General features: G+C 41.7%; 1 protein-coding gene across 6 annotated transcripts in view; it reads right to left on the reverse strand.

The window, feature by feature from the left end:
• Positions 1 to 398: 398 nt before the first annotated feature.
• Positions 399 to 19,882, reverse strand: part of PHF8 (PHD finger protein 8) — a 99,988-nt gene continuing 80,504 nt past the window's right edge. For 4 of the 6 annotated variants that reach the window (XM_032329896.1, XM_032329897.1, XM_032329898.1 and 1 more), the window contains 4 exons: positions 17,876 to 17,971; positions 8,603 to 8,712; positions 4,003 to 4,339; positions 399 to 3,046 (listed from right to left, as the gene is read on the reverse strand). In XM_032329896.1, the coding sequence (XP_032185787.1) occupies positions 2,958 to 3,046; positions 4,003 to 4,339; positions 8,603 to 8,712; positions 17,876 to 17,971 (632 nt within the window). In that variant the 3' untranslated portion in view covers positions 399 to 2,957. Of the gene's footprint in view, positions 3,047 to 4,002; positions 4,340 to 7,435; positions 7,580 to 8,602; positions 8,713 to 17,843; positions 17,972 to 19,882 lie in introns of those variants that run through there. The other 2 variants (XM_032329899.1, XM_032329901.1) reach the window with 2 other exon arrangements.

The raw sequence follows: 19,882 nt of genomic DNA on the forward strand, positions 1-19,882 counted from the left end.
ACTTTTTTTTTTAAAAAGACTTTATTTATTTGACAGAGAGAGAGAGAGAGATCACAAGTAGGCAGAGCAGCAGGCAGAGTGAGAGGGGGGAAGCAGTCAATCCCAGGACCCTGAGATCATGACCTGAGCCGAAGGCAGAGGCTTAACCCACTGAGCCACCAAGGCGCCCCTCACTGTACTTCTGATGATCTGTTTCTGGTGTGTCAACTGTATCTCTCATGAAGACTGGGATTCTGTACCTTCCCCACCTCAGTTGTAAGTTTGTGCTGAGTTCATGAAAGGGAGGGACAGAGAAAATATAAAGAGAAGGCGGCACTCCTGGACCCATCCCACCACTCACCACCCACTACCCACGACCCACCACCACCACCACCAAAAAAGAATTCCAAGCAAAGCAATTGCCAAGATAAATCACTTTTATCTCTATAGGAAAGGGAGGATCTAAAAAAAATATAAATTACATTAGTAACACAATATAAGAAAAAAACAGGGGGAAAAAAACAACAGAGAAGTCTGTATGATGCTATTCTAACCTGTTTATAAAAAGGCCCTGCATCAGAAATTCACAATCCTACCCACTTCTAAAAATATATTTAGACATGTACAGAAGCGGTGGGCTTGTTTTTAAATTGTTTGCTTTTTTTGTAAAAATATATTAAAGGTGAATAGAAATCCTCTCTCCCTGCCCCCTATCCAACCCCCAGCTCTGTGCTGGGGATTGGAGACCAGAGGTAACTCTCACCATGTTCTACACCTTAGTTACTACCACTCCCAACCCCTCCCCAACTTACTTCATCACTTAGAACCTGATAACATTAAAAAAAAAAAAAGCACACTAGCCTCTTTGGAAAAGCATAACTCTGAGGGTAAACTTGCTTTTCATTTAAAACACAAAACAACAAACAGGAGGCTCTGAGAGCCCATCTAAACTAAATGGAAACCCCGTCATATGGAGGTTGGGTTTCAGCTCCACAGAAACTTCTAACAAAGAAACAGAGGGGAAAGAGGCCCGGAACCAGGGGGATTTGCTAGCAATTAGCTGCCTTTGAAAGATCAAGGGGGTGGGTGTTAATGGGCAGAAGGGCTGGGGTCCTGGTCTGGTTACAGCAGTCAGGGCCTAGTCAGGTAGTTGCCTACACAGGGACACAGGCTGCCCCCCTTCCCTCCCCTCACTACCCTCTGCTGCCTTGAAATCCCCAAGAAAGCAAAGCTGGGTGGAAACAGAGGAGAGGGGAGTGGGGACCTCACATGCTAGGGGGGAGGTAGCCAGGCTTTTTGCCTTTGGTGTGACTAGATGGAGGACTGCATGGCCCCTGGAGTTCCCAAAATTAAAAAAAAAAAAAAAAAGCAGATGGTTTTAAGGGACCCCTGATTCCAAATAAGGAGAGCAGATGTGGGCTGTAGAGAAAAGGGAGACAAATTGGAGACACAAAGACGACATGGGAAGCCTCATATACTCCTGTGGCCTGCATGGTAGCTGTTAAGTTCCCCAGAAGCACTGGGCAAACTGGGGTGAGGTCGAAGTGGGGAGTAGAGGGCAAGGATGCTCTCTACTTGCGCAGTACCAAAATGGAGGGAGTGGGACATTCTCCATCCAGTCCAGGGTACCAGGGAGGCAAGACAAGCAGAGGTGGAGGGAGTTAGGAGGAGGAGAAGGAAGAGGGAGAGGGGTTGGGTATTGTCTGGACAACAGAGACATCTACAAGGGGAAGACAGGGAGTGGAGGATCAGAAGATCTGCTCCTTTACAGATGGGCATCTCCTCTCCCAGGCTCAGGCTCCCGAGTAGTGCATCTGCACTCTGCTTGGGCGTTGACCTGATGTCTGGGAGCACAAAGGCCAAGAAGTGAAGATGTGAGTTCTGAGGTCTTCTTCAGACCAAGACCTCAGGTGGGGAAGGAAGCAGGGAGGCTCCTGATGGAGAACCCAGGGGTGAGCTCTCCTGTCACATCCTCTCCAGAAGGTCCAGACTGTGCTCTGTGGTACAGGTGAAGAGAGCAGGCTGTACACAGGGCCAGGGTTATCTGCTTCAGTGGCAGGAACTCTCAGACTTTTGGAAGATAGTTTTTCACCTGTTGGGGCCCAGCTACAGCCAACTGGATAATGTTCTGTGGGACCTCAAAATCCAGGCAAATCCCTGAAGCTCACTCTGGGACAGGGGACCTCATCTGTAGCCACCCGAAAGTAGCTTCCTCCAGTGGGCTCCAAAGTCATGGTCAAAGGGTTGGGTGTCAGTCCTCTCCCCACCTTGAGAAGTGATAGAAATCTCTCTTCTTCCCAAAGGTGAGTCAAGTCAGTCCATAACCTTTCAAGTTCACCTCTGAAAATGGCCCATGGTGGGGCAGGAAGGAGACTCTGGAATCTCCTCTTTATTTTCATGAAGCATTTGGCAAGAGGGGGCAGAGGCTAGACCCTTCTCTCAAGAACAAGTCTGGAATGGGACATGTCCACTAGGCTAGGGGGAAGAAGGGGAAGGAAATGTGGGCAGAGGGGGACAGGCTTCTGGAGACGGTGGGAGCTGCAGCAAGTGTTGAGCACTGGGCATCCCACTTCATGACTAGGGAAAGAGCAAGGGACCCAGGCTCACTTTATGTCTCTCCTGATCCTGTCTTCCAGCTTTAAGTAGGGATAAGAGTAAAGGGCAGACAAGGCTGGTAAAAAGGAAATGGGCTGGAGCAGCAGAAAAGAGGGTTCTAGTCAGCCAGAAACCTCTCCCATTCACTGCTACTCAGAGGTATGGAGAAGGCAGGCAGGATGCTTTAGTGGAAGTAGGGAAGGGAGTTAGGGGAGTTGGTGCAGGAGCCCGTTGGGGAGTCCGTGCCTTTGGTCAGTTCCAAGAAAGCAGGACAATGCGCCTCAGCACCTTGTCCGGGGCAGATAGGATCCAGGAATGCCCCGAGAGTTGACAATGGAGAAGGCAATGGGGGTGAAGGGGTGAGGGGCAGGACACGAGGGGGCTCACAGAAGTAGTTTGCCATTTCTGTGGATTTTCAGGATACGGCCAAGTCTCTGCTTTGCTGTGGCCAGACCCTTTTTAGGACGCTTTCCTGTGAGGAAAAGAGAGGTAAATAAAAGGCTGTGGCACAGGCTTCAGTAGCAATTCCAGCATCAACTATCTTCAGTCTACCCCCCTCCTCTGTTCCTCTGCCCACAGAGTCTCCCCACCCTTATGCTGGCTCCAGCACATATTGGGCAAGAAGGCTTCCTTAACCACTTCCATCCAATACCACAGGCCTTGGTTCTTCCTATGACCTTCTGCAGCAGCTATCAACCCCCTGGTTAGTCTATCTGGTTCCTTTTCCTCAGATTTCTTTGGCCCCAATCATTTTTCTTCCTAAATTCTGTGGAGCTGTGGTTATGCCTCCCTGTCCTCTTATCCTGAGCACTGTTATTAGTTAAAAGCCTGGTTAGTGATTATATTTGGTGTCCCAGAAGGTGCTATCCCCAAGGCCTTTTTTCATTAGAAACCCCCATCTTCAAAAAAAAAGAAAGAAAACCTCATCCTCATTACCTAAGGCCATACTGACCTCACTGCCCTTGAGCTGAATGCTCCAGGGACTGGGCTTTGAGGGCCAAAGTAAGGAAAAGGGGGGATTAAGCACTCCTCCCATTGCCTCTTCCTCTCTCTCCACACATCAAATCACCTCTCAGGTCCCATGTGACCTCCTCCATATTTGATCAATTTATCCCCTCCCTCTCTGTTCCCTCTGCTATAGCCTCAGCCTCTCTTCACGGCAGCCTGAACCTATGTATATGCCTCCTCCCTAGATTTCCCACCTGCAGCCCATCCTCTGGTTACCAGAAGGCTCCTTATAAACTCACACCTGAAATTCCTCTGTTTAGCACCAGTTAATGTCTCTTCATGGCCTAAGAGATCAAATCCAAGCATCTGAGGTTGGTCATCAGTATCCCTCCCAGGTATTCCCATCTACCAGAGTGCTTAGGGTTTGGAGCTGGTGACCCTAAGATCCTTCTCAGTTTTGCAACCATATGGCCATCATACCTTGTCCTGCTTGATTGCTCTGGGAGCCAACTGAAGGGCGCCGCTGGGTCAAGAAGACACCAGGGGCCATGGGTGTGGTGCTGCGGTTCGCCTGGGCCATACCAAAGGCATTGGGACGAGCAGTATATTCATGGTCAGCAAGACTCCCTGAGAGGGCCTCTTGTTTAGGCTCAGGAGGAGGCGGGGGCGAGGAGGAGGTGAGAAGCTGGGGTGTAGTGGCCAGAGTTGGAGCTGGTGCTGCCACACTGAGAATGGACTCCTGAGGGCGAGGCTGTTCTACCTCCTTCAGTAAAGGCTTCTTCTTGATATATTTCTTCTTTTGGGCTTTCTGCAGCTCCTGAAATACAAGCCAAGTGGAAGGAGAAAATTCAGAAGTGGAGAAAAGAAGAGAATTGCCCAGAAAGGAAACTAGACACTGGTCAATGTGGTCCTGCAGCCCACCCCCACCCCAAGTCTAGCCTGGATGTATGTACACACAAGGCACAGGCCTTCTAACACCTAAGATCATCTCTTTGGTACCATCCATCCTTAAGTTACCACTGCCATGAATCAGTACAGTGGTAACAAAAGGGTAAATGAATTCAGAGACTTGGGTTTTGGTCCTAGCACTGCCATTTATGAAGTGGAAAATGGACACTTCTAATAAGAATAGCTGAATTTATGACAGCAGCTAAGGCCCTTTGTACAGTTGACCCTTAAAAAACATAGGGGTTAGGGATACTGCTCCATGTGGGTGAAAAATCCACATTTTAACTTTTGACATCCCCAAAACTTAACTACTAATAGCCTACTGTTGATTGGAAGCATTACTAATAACATAAATGGTTGATTAACATATATTTTATTATGTTAAATGTAGTATTATAATAAGGTAAGGCAGAGAAAAGAAAATATTAAGAAAATCATAAGGGAGAGAAAATACATTCATAATACTACTATAATTTAAAAAATCTACTACTATAATAAAAAAAATCTATGTTTGAACCTACATAGTTCAAACCCATGTTGTAGAAGGGCTAACTGTATACTTCATTTATTCCTCATAGTAGCCATGAGAAGGAAAATCCCTCAGGTTATAGAGGAGAAAACTGAGGTACAAGGATATTAATAAGTTGAGCCCAAAGCCTCACAGGTGAAAAGTTGTTGGGTCTAGGATTCAGCCAGGTCTATCTGAATACCCACCCTGCACACTTCTCAAAAACGGACCTCTGGGTGTGAAAGAGTAGTAGCTTTGGAATGAAAGAAACTTGGGTTCAAATCTAGGTTTGTGTTCCCTAAGTGGGATGACCCTTGTCAAGTTACTTACTAACCTTTGTGAATCTCAATCGCCTTATCTGTAAAATGGGCAAAATAAATCTGTTTTTTTAGGGTTGCCAGAAAGATTAAATGATGATGTAAAAACTTATAGCACATAATAAGTACTCAACAAGTGGAAAACTATTATTCTATGTTCATCTCTTACAATGGTTTCTCTTCCTCTTGCTGGTCTTTTCTTTTAATAGAGGACTTGGCAATCCTCCAGGTCACTGGGTCTTAAAAACCTCAATTCTGCATGGGAGGGATGAATAAGGAGTTGTGTCAATTCTCCCAATATCTTGGATTTCATCCATCCATTGCTTTATGGATCTACTATCCACTGTGTAGTGGGTACCTGTATAGTGGGCATCTGGAGCCCTGAGAACCTGGAAAGGTGGTGCTGAGAGCATGTGAACGACTTCACCTTCTGAAATGCTACACAGCCACACAGACCAACTCAGTGATTACATTTCCTTGCCTTGGCAACACGGGCCTACTCCTGCCTTCGGAAGATCTGACAGGCTGTGGCTATCATAGGAATTTCTGGGGGATAAGAATAATAATATTAGTAATACATGCCAAGTACTGTTCTATAATTTAACTCATTTAATACTCAGAAGAAGTATGAGAAGAAAGAATGAAAATCCCATTTTTAGGAGAAGAAACTGTGGCACAGGGAGATTAAGTCATTTTTCCAAGGTTACAGGACCAATATGTGACCAAGCTTGGATTCAGACCTAAGCCATCCGGCTTCAGAATCTCTTTTCTCAACGACACTGCTATTCCACCCATACCAGAAAGTACATTTCTGCCCCCATTTCTCTCACCTGAATCCAGAAATTATCTATTCACACCTCGATCACATAGCCTAAATTTTTCTATTGTCATTGCCAATCTCCTTGTATAATTTATACAGATTCCCTCACTGAAGACTAGACCATCTTAGGACAGGACCATTTACACCTTGCCAATCCTTGCTCAAAAACCTGTTAGCATATCTGACATTCATGTTTGGTCATTCATACTTACCCAATCCATAATGATAACACTGAAAAACTAACACATCTATAGTACTTTGCTCTGCGGCAAGTGCCATGCTCACAGCTTTCCCACCCATTCCCTCATCTAATCCTCAAAGTTTATGAGGAAACTGAGGCACAGAGAAATCAAGTAATGTGCTAAAGTGGTAGAGTGAGGATTTGAACTTAGGCAGGCTGGCTCTATAATCCCTTTTTAAATCTGAATCTATCTTACTCCAGTTCCCAATATGCAGCCTCCAACGCAGAAAGATTTGCTCATTCATTCATGCATCCATTCACTCACTCGCCCAACACGGATTAAACACATGTTTAGTACAGTGGGGATATCAAGTTAAATTAGATATACCCCCACCCTTGAGGCACTCACAGTTTAATAAGGGACACAGGAAAGCATACTTACAAGTACCATGAGAGAATACTACAGAAGCATAGAAGGCCACTGAAATAAACTGGTGGTAGGTGGTATGAAAGAGTGCTAGGTAAGGCATCTGAAAGGGATGATCCCCAATGGGCAGAGGGAACAACCTGTGCAAAGGCACAGAGGCATGAGACAGTGTGATGTACACAAGGTGAACTACAAGCACCACAGTGCAGTAGTATGGCTGGTGCAAAGCACGTGCATGAGGGGCTGGTAGGTTAGGGAGGAGAGGTGAATACAGACCAAATTAACAGGACCTTGGGTGCTTTGCCAAGGATTTCCCTTCTCCTGGGATGCCTCCTGTTCCTTCTAAAAGCTGAGCCTGCCAAACCACTTCCAACATTCAAATTCTCTTCTTTGAGGTCACCCCTGACCAAACCGAACAGAAGTGAACTCCTTAGGAGGCACTAGTAGTTTTCACACCTTTAATTAATTTATCTGTTTATTTAAAAGAGTAAAACCCCCCTCCCTCCCTTTTATCCCAAATTACATCTTAGACGGCACCAGGATATACATAACAGAAGTTCTGGTCAAAGAAGGCCTGCCTGGTCTGCTTGGTCTCTGCTGGCTCCCAACAACAGCCACTGAGACATTTCTAAGCAACTCTAGAGCTCCATATAACAGCATATTAAAAACATCATTCTATTAAATTTTATTTAAATAGGATATAATTATTAAATTATATAAACATTTAATTATTTTATTGAAGTAGCAAGTAACAGGAAATTTGAAGTTAGAGGATATGAGTTTGAATCTTGTCTCCTCCATTTACTGGCTGTATTATCCTGGACTAGTCACTTAAAGAGAGTCTCATTTTCTTCACCTGCAAAATGATGAAAAATCACCTATTGAACAGGGCCACTGGGCAGATTATACAAAACATTGTACATGAAAGTACCTAGCAGAAAGCAGATGCTCAGTAAATGCTCTATGCAATAGGATGTTGCCTAAGGAGCCAAGGGGATGTTAATAAGGAGAGAATCAAAAAATTCAACTCTAACTGTTCCCAGGGTTGCTGAGTACAGTATACACATTAAAGAACTTTGCAAACTGTAACCTGCTAGGAGGTCAAGTTGGTTCTAGTGAAGTAACCCCTTAAGACAAAAACCAGTGGGTGAAGTTTACTTGGAAAGCAGGGGGGTAAATATTAAGGCAGTAATATTTGGTATACTTTTAGTTCTTTCTTTTCTTGTGAATTCCTCCTTCTAGTCATTTTGCCCAGAGAAAAATGGCTGAACAAGAGAACAAAATAAAAAATGTCAACCATGACCCAAGCAAAATACTCATACATGGATTATAAGAACTAGCATAGAGGATCATAGAGGAAGGGAAGGAAAACTGAATGGGAAGCCATCAGAAAGGGAGAAAAACTATGAAAGACTCTTACCTACAGGAAATAAACTGAGGGCTGCTGGAGAACAGTTGGATGGAGGAATGGGGAAATTAGGTAATGGGCATTAAGGAGGGTGTACATGATATGATGAACACTGGGTGTTAAACGCAGCTGATAAATTATTGAACACTACATCTGAAACTAATGATGTACTATATGTTGGCTAATTGAATTTAAACTAAAAAAATAATATTTGGTATAGAGGACAAGGAAAGCCTCTCCCCAAAAAACAAATTCTGATACTGATTGGGAGGCTGAGAACTCAAATATACCCAGCTGGTAACCTCCTCAGGGCTTCATCTGAAGGCAAATGTTCTCATTCAAGGACAGAGAGAAGTTGGCCTGCTTGGTCTCCTCTGGCTCCCAACGACAGCCTCTGAGACATTTCTAGTTTTTGTCCTAAAGGCAAACTGGGATCAGTAGCAGGGCCACTGCCTGGGTGTCAGCACCTACCTGCTGGGCTAGCTTCGCAGCTGCTGCAGCCAAGCCTGTCTCAATGGAAGCTACCCGGGTCCCCTCACGCACAGGACGGTCCTGCTTTGGTAGAGTTGGGGTCACACGGGCTGCAGAGGAAACAGGATGAAAACAATGATCTGAATGTCAAGCATATTCCCTACCTCTGAGTCTCCCCCAAAGGTGGTCTCATCGGTCTCCCAGCTTCTAGCTTTTTACAAAGTCTGATTTTGTTTCCCATCAGGTAAGAAGCTAATTTACAAATGCTCAAAGTACACAAAGCATACAATGACTATACGATAAAAGTTAAGTTTCCTAAACTGGCATTTAACGTTGTCCATGTCTTGCTCCTGGCTTACCCACCTCCTCAGCCTTATTTCTACATCCATACTCTCAGCTTTTCTAGACAGAATGGATTCCTTATTCTATCTCCAGAATATGTACAGCTCATCCTCTTTCTACTTTCATCCTCACCATCCACATTACCTACAGTACCCTCTTTCCTTTGGCCACCTCTTCAAAACATGACTGTCCTTCAAAGGTAAGCTGAAATCAACCTTCTATACACAAACCTCTAGGACCTGTCTTGTTCACATTGGTCTCTCCCTCTCTGAACTTAAGATGTATACCAGTCACTTCATACATAGCACCACACCATCCTGTCTCATTCCCTAACTTTGAAGTGCTGTTATGCACATGTTATTTTGCCAGCCCAACAGGCTATAAGCTCCTGAAGAAGACTGTCTTCTTGTATAACCCTTTTATAGTGCCTTAGCAACCTTGAATCAAAAAGGAATTATTTTTTTAAAAATAGTTATTTATCCCACATTTTACACAGCAAGTATATTTTACCAAAGAGCCCCAGATGATGAAGGAAAGCTGCTATTTACAGAAGAATGCCAGCTAGTTAATGTAGAAAGAATGACAAAATTGGAAAATCACAGGTTTGTAAGCCCTAATAAAACAACTGATGCTAGAGACCTGTATAGTAACACAGTACCAAACTATTACATACATATTACTTGCTAGTCTCAACAAGGAAAAAACTAACTTTACAATGGTGAGATCATATCACCTCCTTAACTAAGTATTAACTTGATTATTACTAATAGTGAGACAGCTGACTTCATGCACCGCCTGATGCAATGCAGTATGAAATTCACAGCATCACCTTGGAAGTAGTTTTGCCAAAGATCTAAAATCAAATAAGTGGTTCATATCACTTCCAGTTTTTAGGAAACAGAGATAAGAGAACGAGTTAAATGATACCATGAGAAAACAATCAGACATTCTACAAGATAACTGCCCTAGTTTTATTAAAAAGACAATGTCACAAGGAAGTAAACAAATCTAGAAGGTGGGATGGGTCATAGGACAATTCTATTACTTTTTATAAGAAATAAATAGCACAAAACAAAAAAGGGGGGTATGCTCTAGATTAAGAGAGACTCAAAAGGCATGACAGCCAAATGCTATGCGAACTCTGCTAGATCCTTATGTAAACAAACCCACTGTAAAAATACCTTTTTATGGTTACACAATTGAGGAAATTTTATTATGGATTTAGGATTAGATAATGTGCAGGAATTATCAAATTATTGCTAATTTTGTTATGTATGATAACAGGATTGTGGTTATATGAGAAAATGTATTTTTTAGAGATGTACATTAAAGTACATTGAGAGCAGGAATGACAAAATATGTAGGATATGCTTTAAAGAACAATTTTGAAAAAAGGGAACTAATAGATGAGTCACATGTGGCAAAATCTTGATAACTGTTGTTAGTGGTGATTGTATGGGAATTTATTGTATATTCTATTTTTAATTAATGAAAAAAGTCAAGTCAATGTCACAGAAAAAAAGAGGTGGTAGTGGTACCAACCTAGATTTGAAGATTCCTTGGTTGGTTAGCTGCTGCTGCTGCTGCTGCTGTTGCTATTGTTATTATTAAAACATTATTATTATTATTATTATTATTATTATTACTTTAACTATTAAAACCTTTCTGTATAAGTAGTATGCAGATTCTAGAATAAGCAATTCAGGAGACTGAAGTCCCCTCTTTAAAAGCAGTATTTGTTCAAAAATGATCTGAAGCAAAAAGAACAAAGGGAAAAAGGGGTAGTAGGTTTGTTTATTTGAACAAATTATAGCTGAGAACTTCCCTAATCTTGGGAAGGAAACAGGCATTCAAGTCCAAGAGGCACAGAGAACTCCCTTCAAAATTAACAAAAACAGGCCATCACCAAGAAATAACAGTGAAACTTGAAAAATACAAAGATAAAGAGAGAATTCTGAAAGAAGGTAGGGATAAAAGCTATTTAACCTACAAGGGTAGGTTATCAGCTGACATAACCTAAGGTTATCAGCTGACAATGTCCACAGAAACACAGCAGGCCAGAAATAAGTAGTGGCATGAAACATTCAAACTGCTAAGTGGGAAAAATATGCCAAGACTACTTTATCCAGCAAGGCTGTCATTCAGAATAGAAGGAGATGTAGAGAGTTTCTAGGAAACTCTAGTGAAAACTAAGGGAGTTCATGAACACTAAACTCTAGTGAAAACTAAGGGAGTTCATGAACACTAAACCAGTTCTGCAAGAAATATTAAATGGGACATTTTGAGCAGTAAAAGAGAGACTGAAGGCAACAAAGACTAAAATGGAACAAGAACATTACAGGTAATGCAATGGCAACCAAATTCTTATCTATCAATAATTACTCTGTATGTAAATAGACTAAATGTTCCAATTAAAAGACACAGGGTATCAGAATGGATTAAAAAAATTAAGAGCCATCAATATGCTACTTACAAGAGACTCATTTTAGAACCAAAGCTAATGGAAAGCTGGAGTAGCCATACCTACATCAGACAAACTAGATTTTTTTGGAGGAGGGGGAGGGACAGAGAGAGAGAGAAAGAATCCCAAGCAGGCTCCATGCCCAGCACAGAGCCCAATGTGGGGCTTGATCTCACAACCCTGAGATCATGACTCAAGCCCAAAACCAAGACTAAGTCACCAGCTCAACCAGGCACGCCCAGACAACCTAGATTTTAGACCAAAGACGTAATAAGAGATGAAGAAGGGCACTATATTACAATAAAGGTGTCTATCCAACAAGATCTAACAAATGTAACTATTTATGCCCCTAAATTGGGAGTAGCCAAATACGTAAGTGAATTAACAACAAAATCAAAGAAACTCACGGACAATAATGTAATAATATTAGGGGACTATAAACCACCCCACTCACAGCAATGGACAGATCATCTAAGCAGAAGTTCAACATGAAAACAATGGCTTTGAGAGGCAGGCTGGACCAGGTGGCCTTAACAGATATATTCAGAAAATTCCATCTTAATGCAGCAGAATACACATTCTTCTTGGGTACACATGGAACATTCTCCAGAACAGAGCAAACACTGTGTCACAAATCAACCTTCTACCAGTACAAAAAGACTGAGATCATACCATGCATATTTCAGACCACAACACTATGAAACCTGAAGACAAGCACAAGAAAAAATTTGGGAAGACCACAAACACATGGAAGTTAAAGAGCATCATACTGAAGTATGACTGGATTAACCAGGAATTAAAGAAGAAACTTAAAAATACATGGGAGCAAAGGGAAATGAAATCATGATAGTCCCAAACCTTTGGGACATAGCAAAGGCAGTCATAAGAGGGAAGTATATAGCAATATGGGCCATCCTCAGGAATTGAGAAAAGTCCCAAATATACAACCTAACCTTAAACCTAAAGGAACTGGAAAAAGAACAGCAAATAAAACCTAAGGCCAGCCAGAAGGGAAATCATTAAGATCAGCGCAGAAATAAGTGATATAGAAATTTTAAAAAACTGTAGAACAGATAAGCGAAATGAGGATCTGGTTCTTTGAAAGAATTAACAAAACTCATAAACCCTTAACCAGGCTTATCAAAAAGAGGAAGGACCCAAATACATAAAATCACAAATAAAAGAGGAGAGATCATAACTAACACTGAAGAAATATAAACAATTATAAGAAAATATTATGAGGAATTATATGCCAACAAATAGGGTAATCTGGAAGAAATGGATACATTGCTAGAAACATATAAACTACCAAAAGAGAAACAGGAAGAAATAGGGAAGCTGAACAGACCCATAATCAGCAAAGAAATTCAATCAGTAATCAAAAATCTCCAAAAAAAAAAAAAAAAAAAAAAAAAACCAAAAACCAAGAGTCCAGGGCTAGATGGCTTCCCAGGGGAACTGAACCAACCAAACATTTAAAGAATTAATACCTATCCTTCTGAAACTGTTCCAAAAACCGGGGATCAAGGGAAAACTTCCAAATTCATTCTACAAGGCCAGCATTACCTTGATTCCAAGACCAAAAACCCCACTAAAGAGAATTACAGACCAATATCTCTGTTGAACACGGATGCAAAAATTCTCAACAAAACACTAGCTAATGGAATCCAGTAGTCCATTAAAAGGATTACTCACCATGATCAAGTCAGACTTATTCCTGGGCTACACAGGGGTGGCTCAATATTCACAAATCAAGGTGATATACTGCATTAATAAAATAAAGCATAAAAAAACATACGATCCTCTCTATAGATACAGAAAAAGCACTTGACAAAACACAGCATCCTTTCTTGATAAAAACCCTCAACAAAGTAGGGATAGAAGAAACATACCTTAACATTGTAAAGTCCACATACAAAAGACCCACAGCTAATATTATCCTCAATGGGGAAAAACTGAGAGATTTCCCTAAGGTCAAGAACATGACAGGGATGTCCACTCTTACACTGTTGTTCAACATAGTACTAGAAGCCCTAGCCTCTGTAATCAGACAACAAAAAGAAATAGAACACATCCAAACTGGCAAGGAAGAAGTTAAACTTTTACTCTTCACAGACAACATGATACTCTGTAGAAAACCTGGAAGATTCCATCAAAAAATTGTGAACTGATACAAGAATTCAGCAAAGTCACAGGATATAAAAACAACATACAGAAATCTGTTGCATTTCTATACACCAATAATGAAGCAGGAGAAAGAGAAATCAAGAAATAATCCCATTTATAACTGCACCAAAAATCATAATGTAGCTAGGACGAAACCTAACCAAAGAGGCGAAGATCTGTATGCTGAAAACTACAGAACACTTATCAGAGAAACTGAAGAAGATAAAAAGAAATGGAAAAACATTCCATATACTTGGATTGGAAGATCAAATATTATTAAAATGTCTATACTACCCAAAGCAACCTACACATTCAATGTAATCCCTATCAAAATAACACCAGCATTTTTCACAGAGGTGGAACAAACAATTCTAAATCAAAACCAACTGTGCCCCACCAAATGTCTTTTTTTTTTTTAATTTAAATTCAATTTAGTCCTTGAATAGAATCTGGTTTGAAAAAGCAAATAAGGGCGCCTGGGTGGCTCAGTGGGTTAAGCTGCTGCCTTCCGCTCAGGTCATGATCTCAGGGTCCTGGGATCGAGTCCCGCATCGGGTTCTCTGCTCTGCGGGGAGCCTGCTTCCTCCTCTCTCTCTCTCTGCCTGCCTCTCTGCCTACTTGTGATCTCTCTGTGTCAAATGAATAAATAAAATCTTTAAAAAAAAAAAGCAAATAAGATATTTTTGGTACAATTTTGGGGGGGGGGGATTTGAATAAGGATTTGGTACCAAATGATATGAGAAAATAAATGCTACTTTACTCAGGTGTCATAAAACGGTACTATGGTTATAGAAGAAACTGTCATTTTCATAGAAATGCATACTGAACTATTTAGTATGTTATGATGGATGACAACAGCAAAAATGACAAAGTTAAGGATCTCCAAACACTCATTCCTGAATTAAAACAATGAAAAATCTGGTAAAAAATGTCAGAATAAACTTTTTCAGAACTCTGGAAGCTAAAGGCTTACGGCAACCCTCCAGTGGAGAATTCTAGTGGGGAAGTGAAGGCTGTGGAACAGGGGTGAGAGGGAAAGATTTACCATATACCCACATATAAGTTTCATCCTTTTGGAATTTAGTGGGGATCCATCCTAAAAATAATCAGAGAAACCAACACATATAAATATGTTCACCCCAAATGTGAACTTGGCAATAGACTAAATGCCTCACATTAAAGAAGTTAGGTAAATAAGGTATATCCACAGATAGACTATCTGGTGGCCATTAAAATATTTAAAACAATGGCATAAGGACATACTTATGAAATAATATTTAAAAGGCCAGGTATATGTATTGGTTTTCAACTTTTACAGTCAACCCCTAGTTAATATAAAGTATTAATCACAAAGCAATATAAATGCTAATGTAAGACCTGCGGATCCCCTTACCCAAGAATCCAACACTGCCACTGGATGCAAATAGCAAGAGGTTTATTGGGGCGCAGGTACCGGCGGGTGGTCGGCAGAGGGAAAATGTGCAGTTCACAGAAGGTCAGAAGAAAGAAAGTGTTCTAATGTCTGTATCTTAGAAAGTGGATAATCGGGGCGCCTGGGTGGCTCAGTGGGTTAAAGCGTCTGCCTTCAGCTCAGGTCATGATCCCAGGGTCCTGGGATCGAGCCCCACATCAGGCTCTCTGCTCAGCAGGGAGCCTGCTTCCTCCTCTCTCTCTGCCTGCCTCTCTGCCTACTTGTGATTTCTGACTGTCAAATAAATAAATAAAACCTTTAAAAAAAAAAAGAAAGTGGGTAATCAAGAGAGAGTGACAGAGCTGAGAGAAAGAGAAACAGAGACTAAGTTGATACATCAAGAAATAGTGGTATAAACCCTACCATCTTGAGTTTTGGAGGTAATGACCAGAAAAAAAGAAAACCAGAAGGTTGTCTCTTAGGCATGGAATTGGAGGTGAGGAAAGCAGAAGTGAAGACCACTGCATTTCATCCTAAACTCCTCTGTGCTATATGATTTGCTACCAAATGTACACATTAATTTGATTAAAAGTCAATAAAGCAAGATATAGGATTGTATACACAACCATAAAAAGAGATACATAGGAAAAACAGATTTGAAGGAAACATGTCAAAACATTGACACAGGGCCTGCCTCTGGGTAGCAGGATCATGGGTGCTTTCTTCCTTATACATTCTTCTATTTTCTGTATTTTCCAACTCTTCTATTTTGCTAATCAGCCAGAAACTATAGGAAAAAATACAATAAAAAAATAGTGGGATGCCTGGGTGGCTCAGCTGGTTAAGTGGCTGCCTTCAGCTCAGGTCATGATCCCAGCATCCTGGGATCGAGTCCCAGATCGGGTTCCTTGCTCAGCAGGAAGCCTGCTTCTCCTTCTGCCTCTGCCTGCCACTCTGTCTGCCTGTGCTCACTCTCTCTGACAAAAAAAAAAAGTAACATTTGCTGACTGACTCACTAAGAGAACACTTTCAAGGATTACCCTACCACCCCATTCCCCTGATCCCCAGCAAATAGCAGAAAGGCAGATGAGGATGGGTGGGACCACAATAGCCAAACTATGGAAAGAACCTAGACGTCCTTCAACAGATGAATGGATAAAGAAGATGTGGGGTGTGTGTGTGTGCGTATATACATATAATGGAATACTATGCAGCCATCAAAAGAAATGAAATCTTGCCGTTTTCAATGACATGGATGGAACTAGAGGGTATTATGCTGAATGAAATAAGTCAATCAGAGTAAGATAATTATCATATGATCTCTCTGACAGGAGGAATTTGAGAGGCAGAGTGCGGGGATCATGGGGGATAAGGAGTGAACAAATGAAAAAAGATGGGATCAGGAGGGAGACAAACCATAAGAGACTCTTTTTTAAAAAAAGATTTTATTTATTTATTTAACAGAGAGAAACAACCAGAGAGGGAACACAAGCAAGGGGAGTGGGACAGGGAGAAGCAGGCCTCCCACCGAGCAGGAAGCCCAATGTGGGGCTTGATCCCAGGACACTGGGATCATGGCTTGAGCTGAAGGCAGATGCTTAATGACTGAGTCACCTAGGTGACTCCATGAGAGACTCTTAATCTCATGAAACAAACTGAGGATTGCTGGGGGGTTGGGAGGGAGGGATAGGTTATGGACATTGTGGAGGGTATGTGCCATGGTGAGTGCGGTGAAATGTGTAAGCCTGGTGATTCATAGAACCCTACCCCTGGGACAAATAAGACATTATATGTTAATAAAGAAAATAGGATAGGTGTAATCAGCAGGGGATATCCTGGGGACCCATGGGTATGGAGGTACCAGCACCCTCTGCAGCAGACTGTTGCAGTAATAGCTTTCAACTTGCTCACATCTCCCTGCATGCAGAGGAGGGCTCTGCAGTTCCCTCTCTTGAGAGGTGTAATCCATAGCTCCACCCCTGGAATTGAGGCTTGACCATGTAACTTGCTTTGGCTAGTGGGACAATGGAAAACATGACACCAGCAGAGGCTTGAAAAGTGCTTGCAAACTGGGGCTTTCCCTCTCTTGCTAATGGACATGCTTCTGCTTTTCTGTGAAAAAGTTTATGCTGGCTTCCTGGTGGACTAGGAGAAACCACATGGAGAGAGGCACTAGCCACCCCAAATTAGGTCTAGACTCCTGAAGATCTGTTTAGACCACCCAGCCCAGGCCAAGCCAGTCCAGACTAGAACAATAGCTTAGCCAACCTACAGAATAATGAGAAATGATCAGCTGTCATTGTTCTAAGCCACGAAGTTTGGGGTAGTTTGATAAGCAGCAAAGGCTAACGGATACGCCCTCCAATGTGAAAACCACCCAACCAGAGAGATGAACAAAATTCTTGTATTACACTCTAAATTCCACATTCAACTCAATGATCATTCTTTCTTCCCTCCTCAGAGCTGGCCTCTCAGGCAGTACAGGTGATAGTCTAAGGAGCCTTGGGCCTTGTGAAGTTCAAGAGTCAGCAGAATTTCCCTCATTTGGCAAAGTATTACCAAAGGTCTGGGATGATGGTAGCTTCTCAGAAGCCTCAGAGTGCTAGGTGGAATCTGCTCAAGGCCTTCTTTTCACCTCAAGCCATATATCAGAAGAAACATGCTCCATCACCTCTGACTTTGCTGAGCTGAGTGCGTGAAATGTGTCTTATCCACTATTTTTGCTCCAGCACCTAACACAGTACCCTGGCACACAGGTGGTACTCAACAAATGTTTGCTGAATAAACAAATGAGTGACTGAATCATATCTTCTTATGTTATGTATCCCAACTACCCCCAGCCTATTTTCCCCAAACCATACCTACAGAGTTTAAGGACAGAATACTGGATCACCTTTAGGACTCCATGGAGCATCATCTGAATTCTTCTTTTTCTTGGGTCGAGATTTCAAAGCAGGGTCATCATCATCAGACTCCAGGGAAGGGTAAACTGCAATGAGAAGGAAAGCAGGGTAAACTGATATTTCATCCAGAAGGGTGAAGACGGAATGATGCCTACACCTCAGCTCCTGCCACTCCACCACCAGTAGACCCTTTACTTAATCCACACTCAAATGCAGGAATCCCTGAATATGCCACATACTTTTCATGTCTTTCTACTTTTGTACCTTGCTGCAAATGTCCTTCTCCAAGCATCACCTAATTCTGATTCACTCACTCAACATCCATTTAGTGAGTTACCTCATGAACTACTTTACTGACCTTGCAAAACTCAGCTCTAGATTCACTTCCTAAGAAGCCTTCCTTGTTCTTCTAACCTGATTCAGATGGCTTCTCAACTCTCCAGAGTATCTTGGGTATACCTCTACTGGAGTTATTTATTATACAGTATTTGAGAGATGAAAAGTAAATAAGTCACCCCTAACTTACTGTGAGGGCACGGATAAGTATTATTTGATTTCAAACTAACTAAGGGAGCCTAATACAATGCAGAGTAGGTACACAATAAATGTTGGCTGAAATGGAAAAAGAAATGCTATACACATTATCACACAAAGGGAACAAAAAGACCACTTGGGCTGAACTGACAACAAGATTACTGCAACTGAATGATCTGAAAGGCAAAACACACATATACAAGTATCTCAAGCTATACACATACACACAAACATCCAGTTTTATCACACTCTGCTCACAATCCACATGTAACACCTATAGGATTTAATGGGACAATGATGTAGATAGATCCTACTGATGAAGTCAAATTCTGTGTCTACTGCTTCTAAACCTGAAAGAGAAGCAAAGTGAGAGTGAAACTTCTTCCTAGTGATTCTAATCATCCAAATGACCAGACTCAAATTTCTCTAGAATTATCCTTCATCAGAGGAATTCTAGTCACATACTTCCTTCTAGTAGGACCTCTTTATAGGAAAATGAGTTCATTTTTCCGGCCTTCTTTTCTTGAGCAAAGAGGTAAAACTCCTGCCTTCTGACTTTGAAAGAATCAAAAAGAGGGGTCACTGATTGTCCCTCAAAAGAAATAGCTGCTGGTAACAATTGTTTGAGAAAGATCCCATCCTTAATAGTCCCAGTGGCTGTTAATATTATTTTGTTGGGTCTGAAAGAGTTTGCCATCTCAAGGAAAGTAGTATGGTATGGTAGAAAAACCGTTAGTCTAGGGATCAGATGTTACTTTGAAATCCTGGACTGACCCACTAGCTTTGTAACTTAGGAAAACTTCTCTAGGTTTCACTATCTTCACCCATAAAATTGAAATAATACTACCAGCCTTGAAAAGTTGTAAGTATTGAGAGATTTAAGTAAGTGTAGACATTAAAAGAAAATAGAAGTTAAGATACACATATTAAAAATGTAAAGGTAGAGGGGCGCCTGGGTGGCTCAGTGGGTTAAGCCGCTGCCTTCAGCTCAGGTCATGATCCCAGGGTCCTGGGATCAAGTCCCGCATAGGGCTCTCTGCTGAGCAGAGAGCCTGCTTTCCTCTCTCTCTCTCTCTCTCTGCCTGCCTCTCTGCCTACTTGTGATTTCTCTCTGTCAAATAAATAAATAAAATATTTTAAAAAATGTAAAGGTAGAAAGGAGTGATGTCCCCCAAATGGAGTTAGGAGCTCCAAGTATTTGTCCCTCCACTGCAGCAACTGTTGAGGTAGCAAAAACTGTAAGAATAAACATTTTGGGGACTCTGGAATACAATCAAAAACTTAGAAGGAAAATGCTTAACAACAACAAAAAAGTCTGCTTAGTTTGGCATTTAAGTAAATTTCTATCAAGAAATCTCAGTTGACCACTGAGGCTACAGAACGGATACTTCAGTGACCACATACTAAAGGACACTGTCTATAAAAAGCCTTTGGAAAGTCACTAAATAAACATAACTGTAGTT

This window comes from Mustela erminea, chromosome X (assembly GCF_009829155.1).
Source record: "Mustela erminea isolate mMusErm1 chromosome X, mMusErm1.Pri, whole genome shotgun sequence".
Lineage (NCBI taxonomy): Eukaryota > Metazoa > Chordata > Mammalia > Carnivora > Mustelidae > Mustela > Mustela erminea.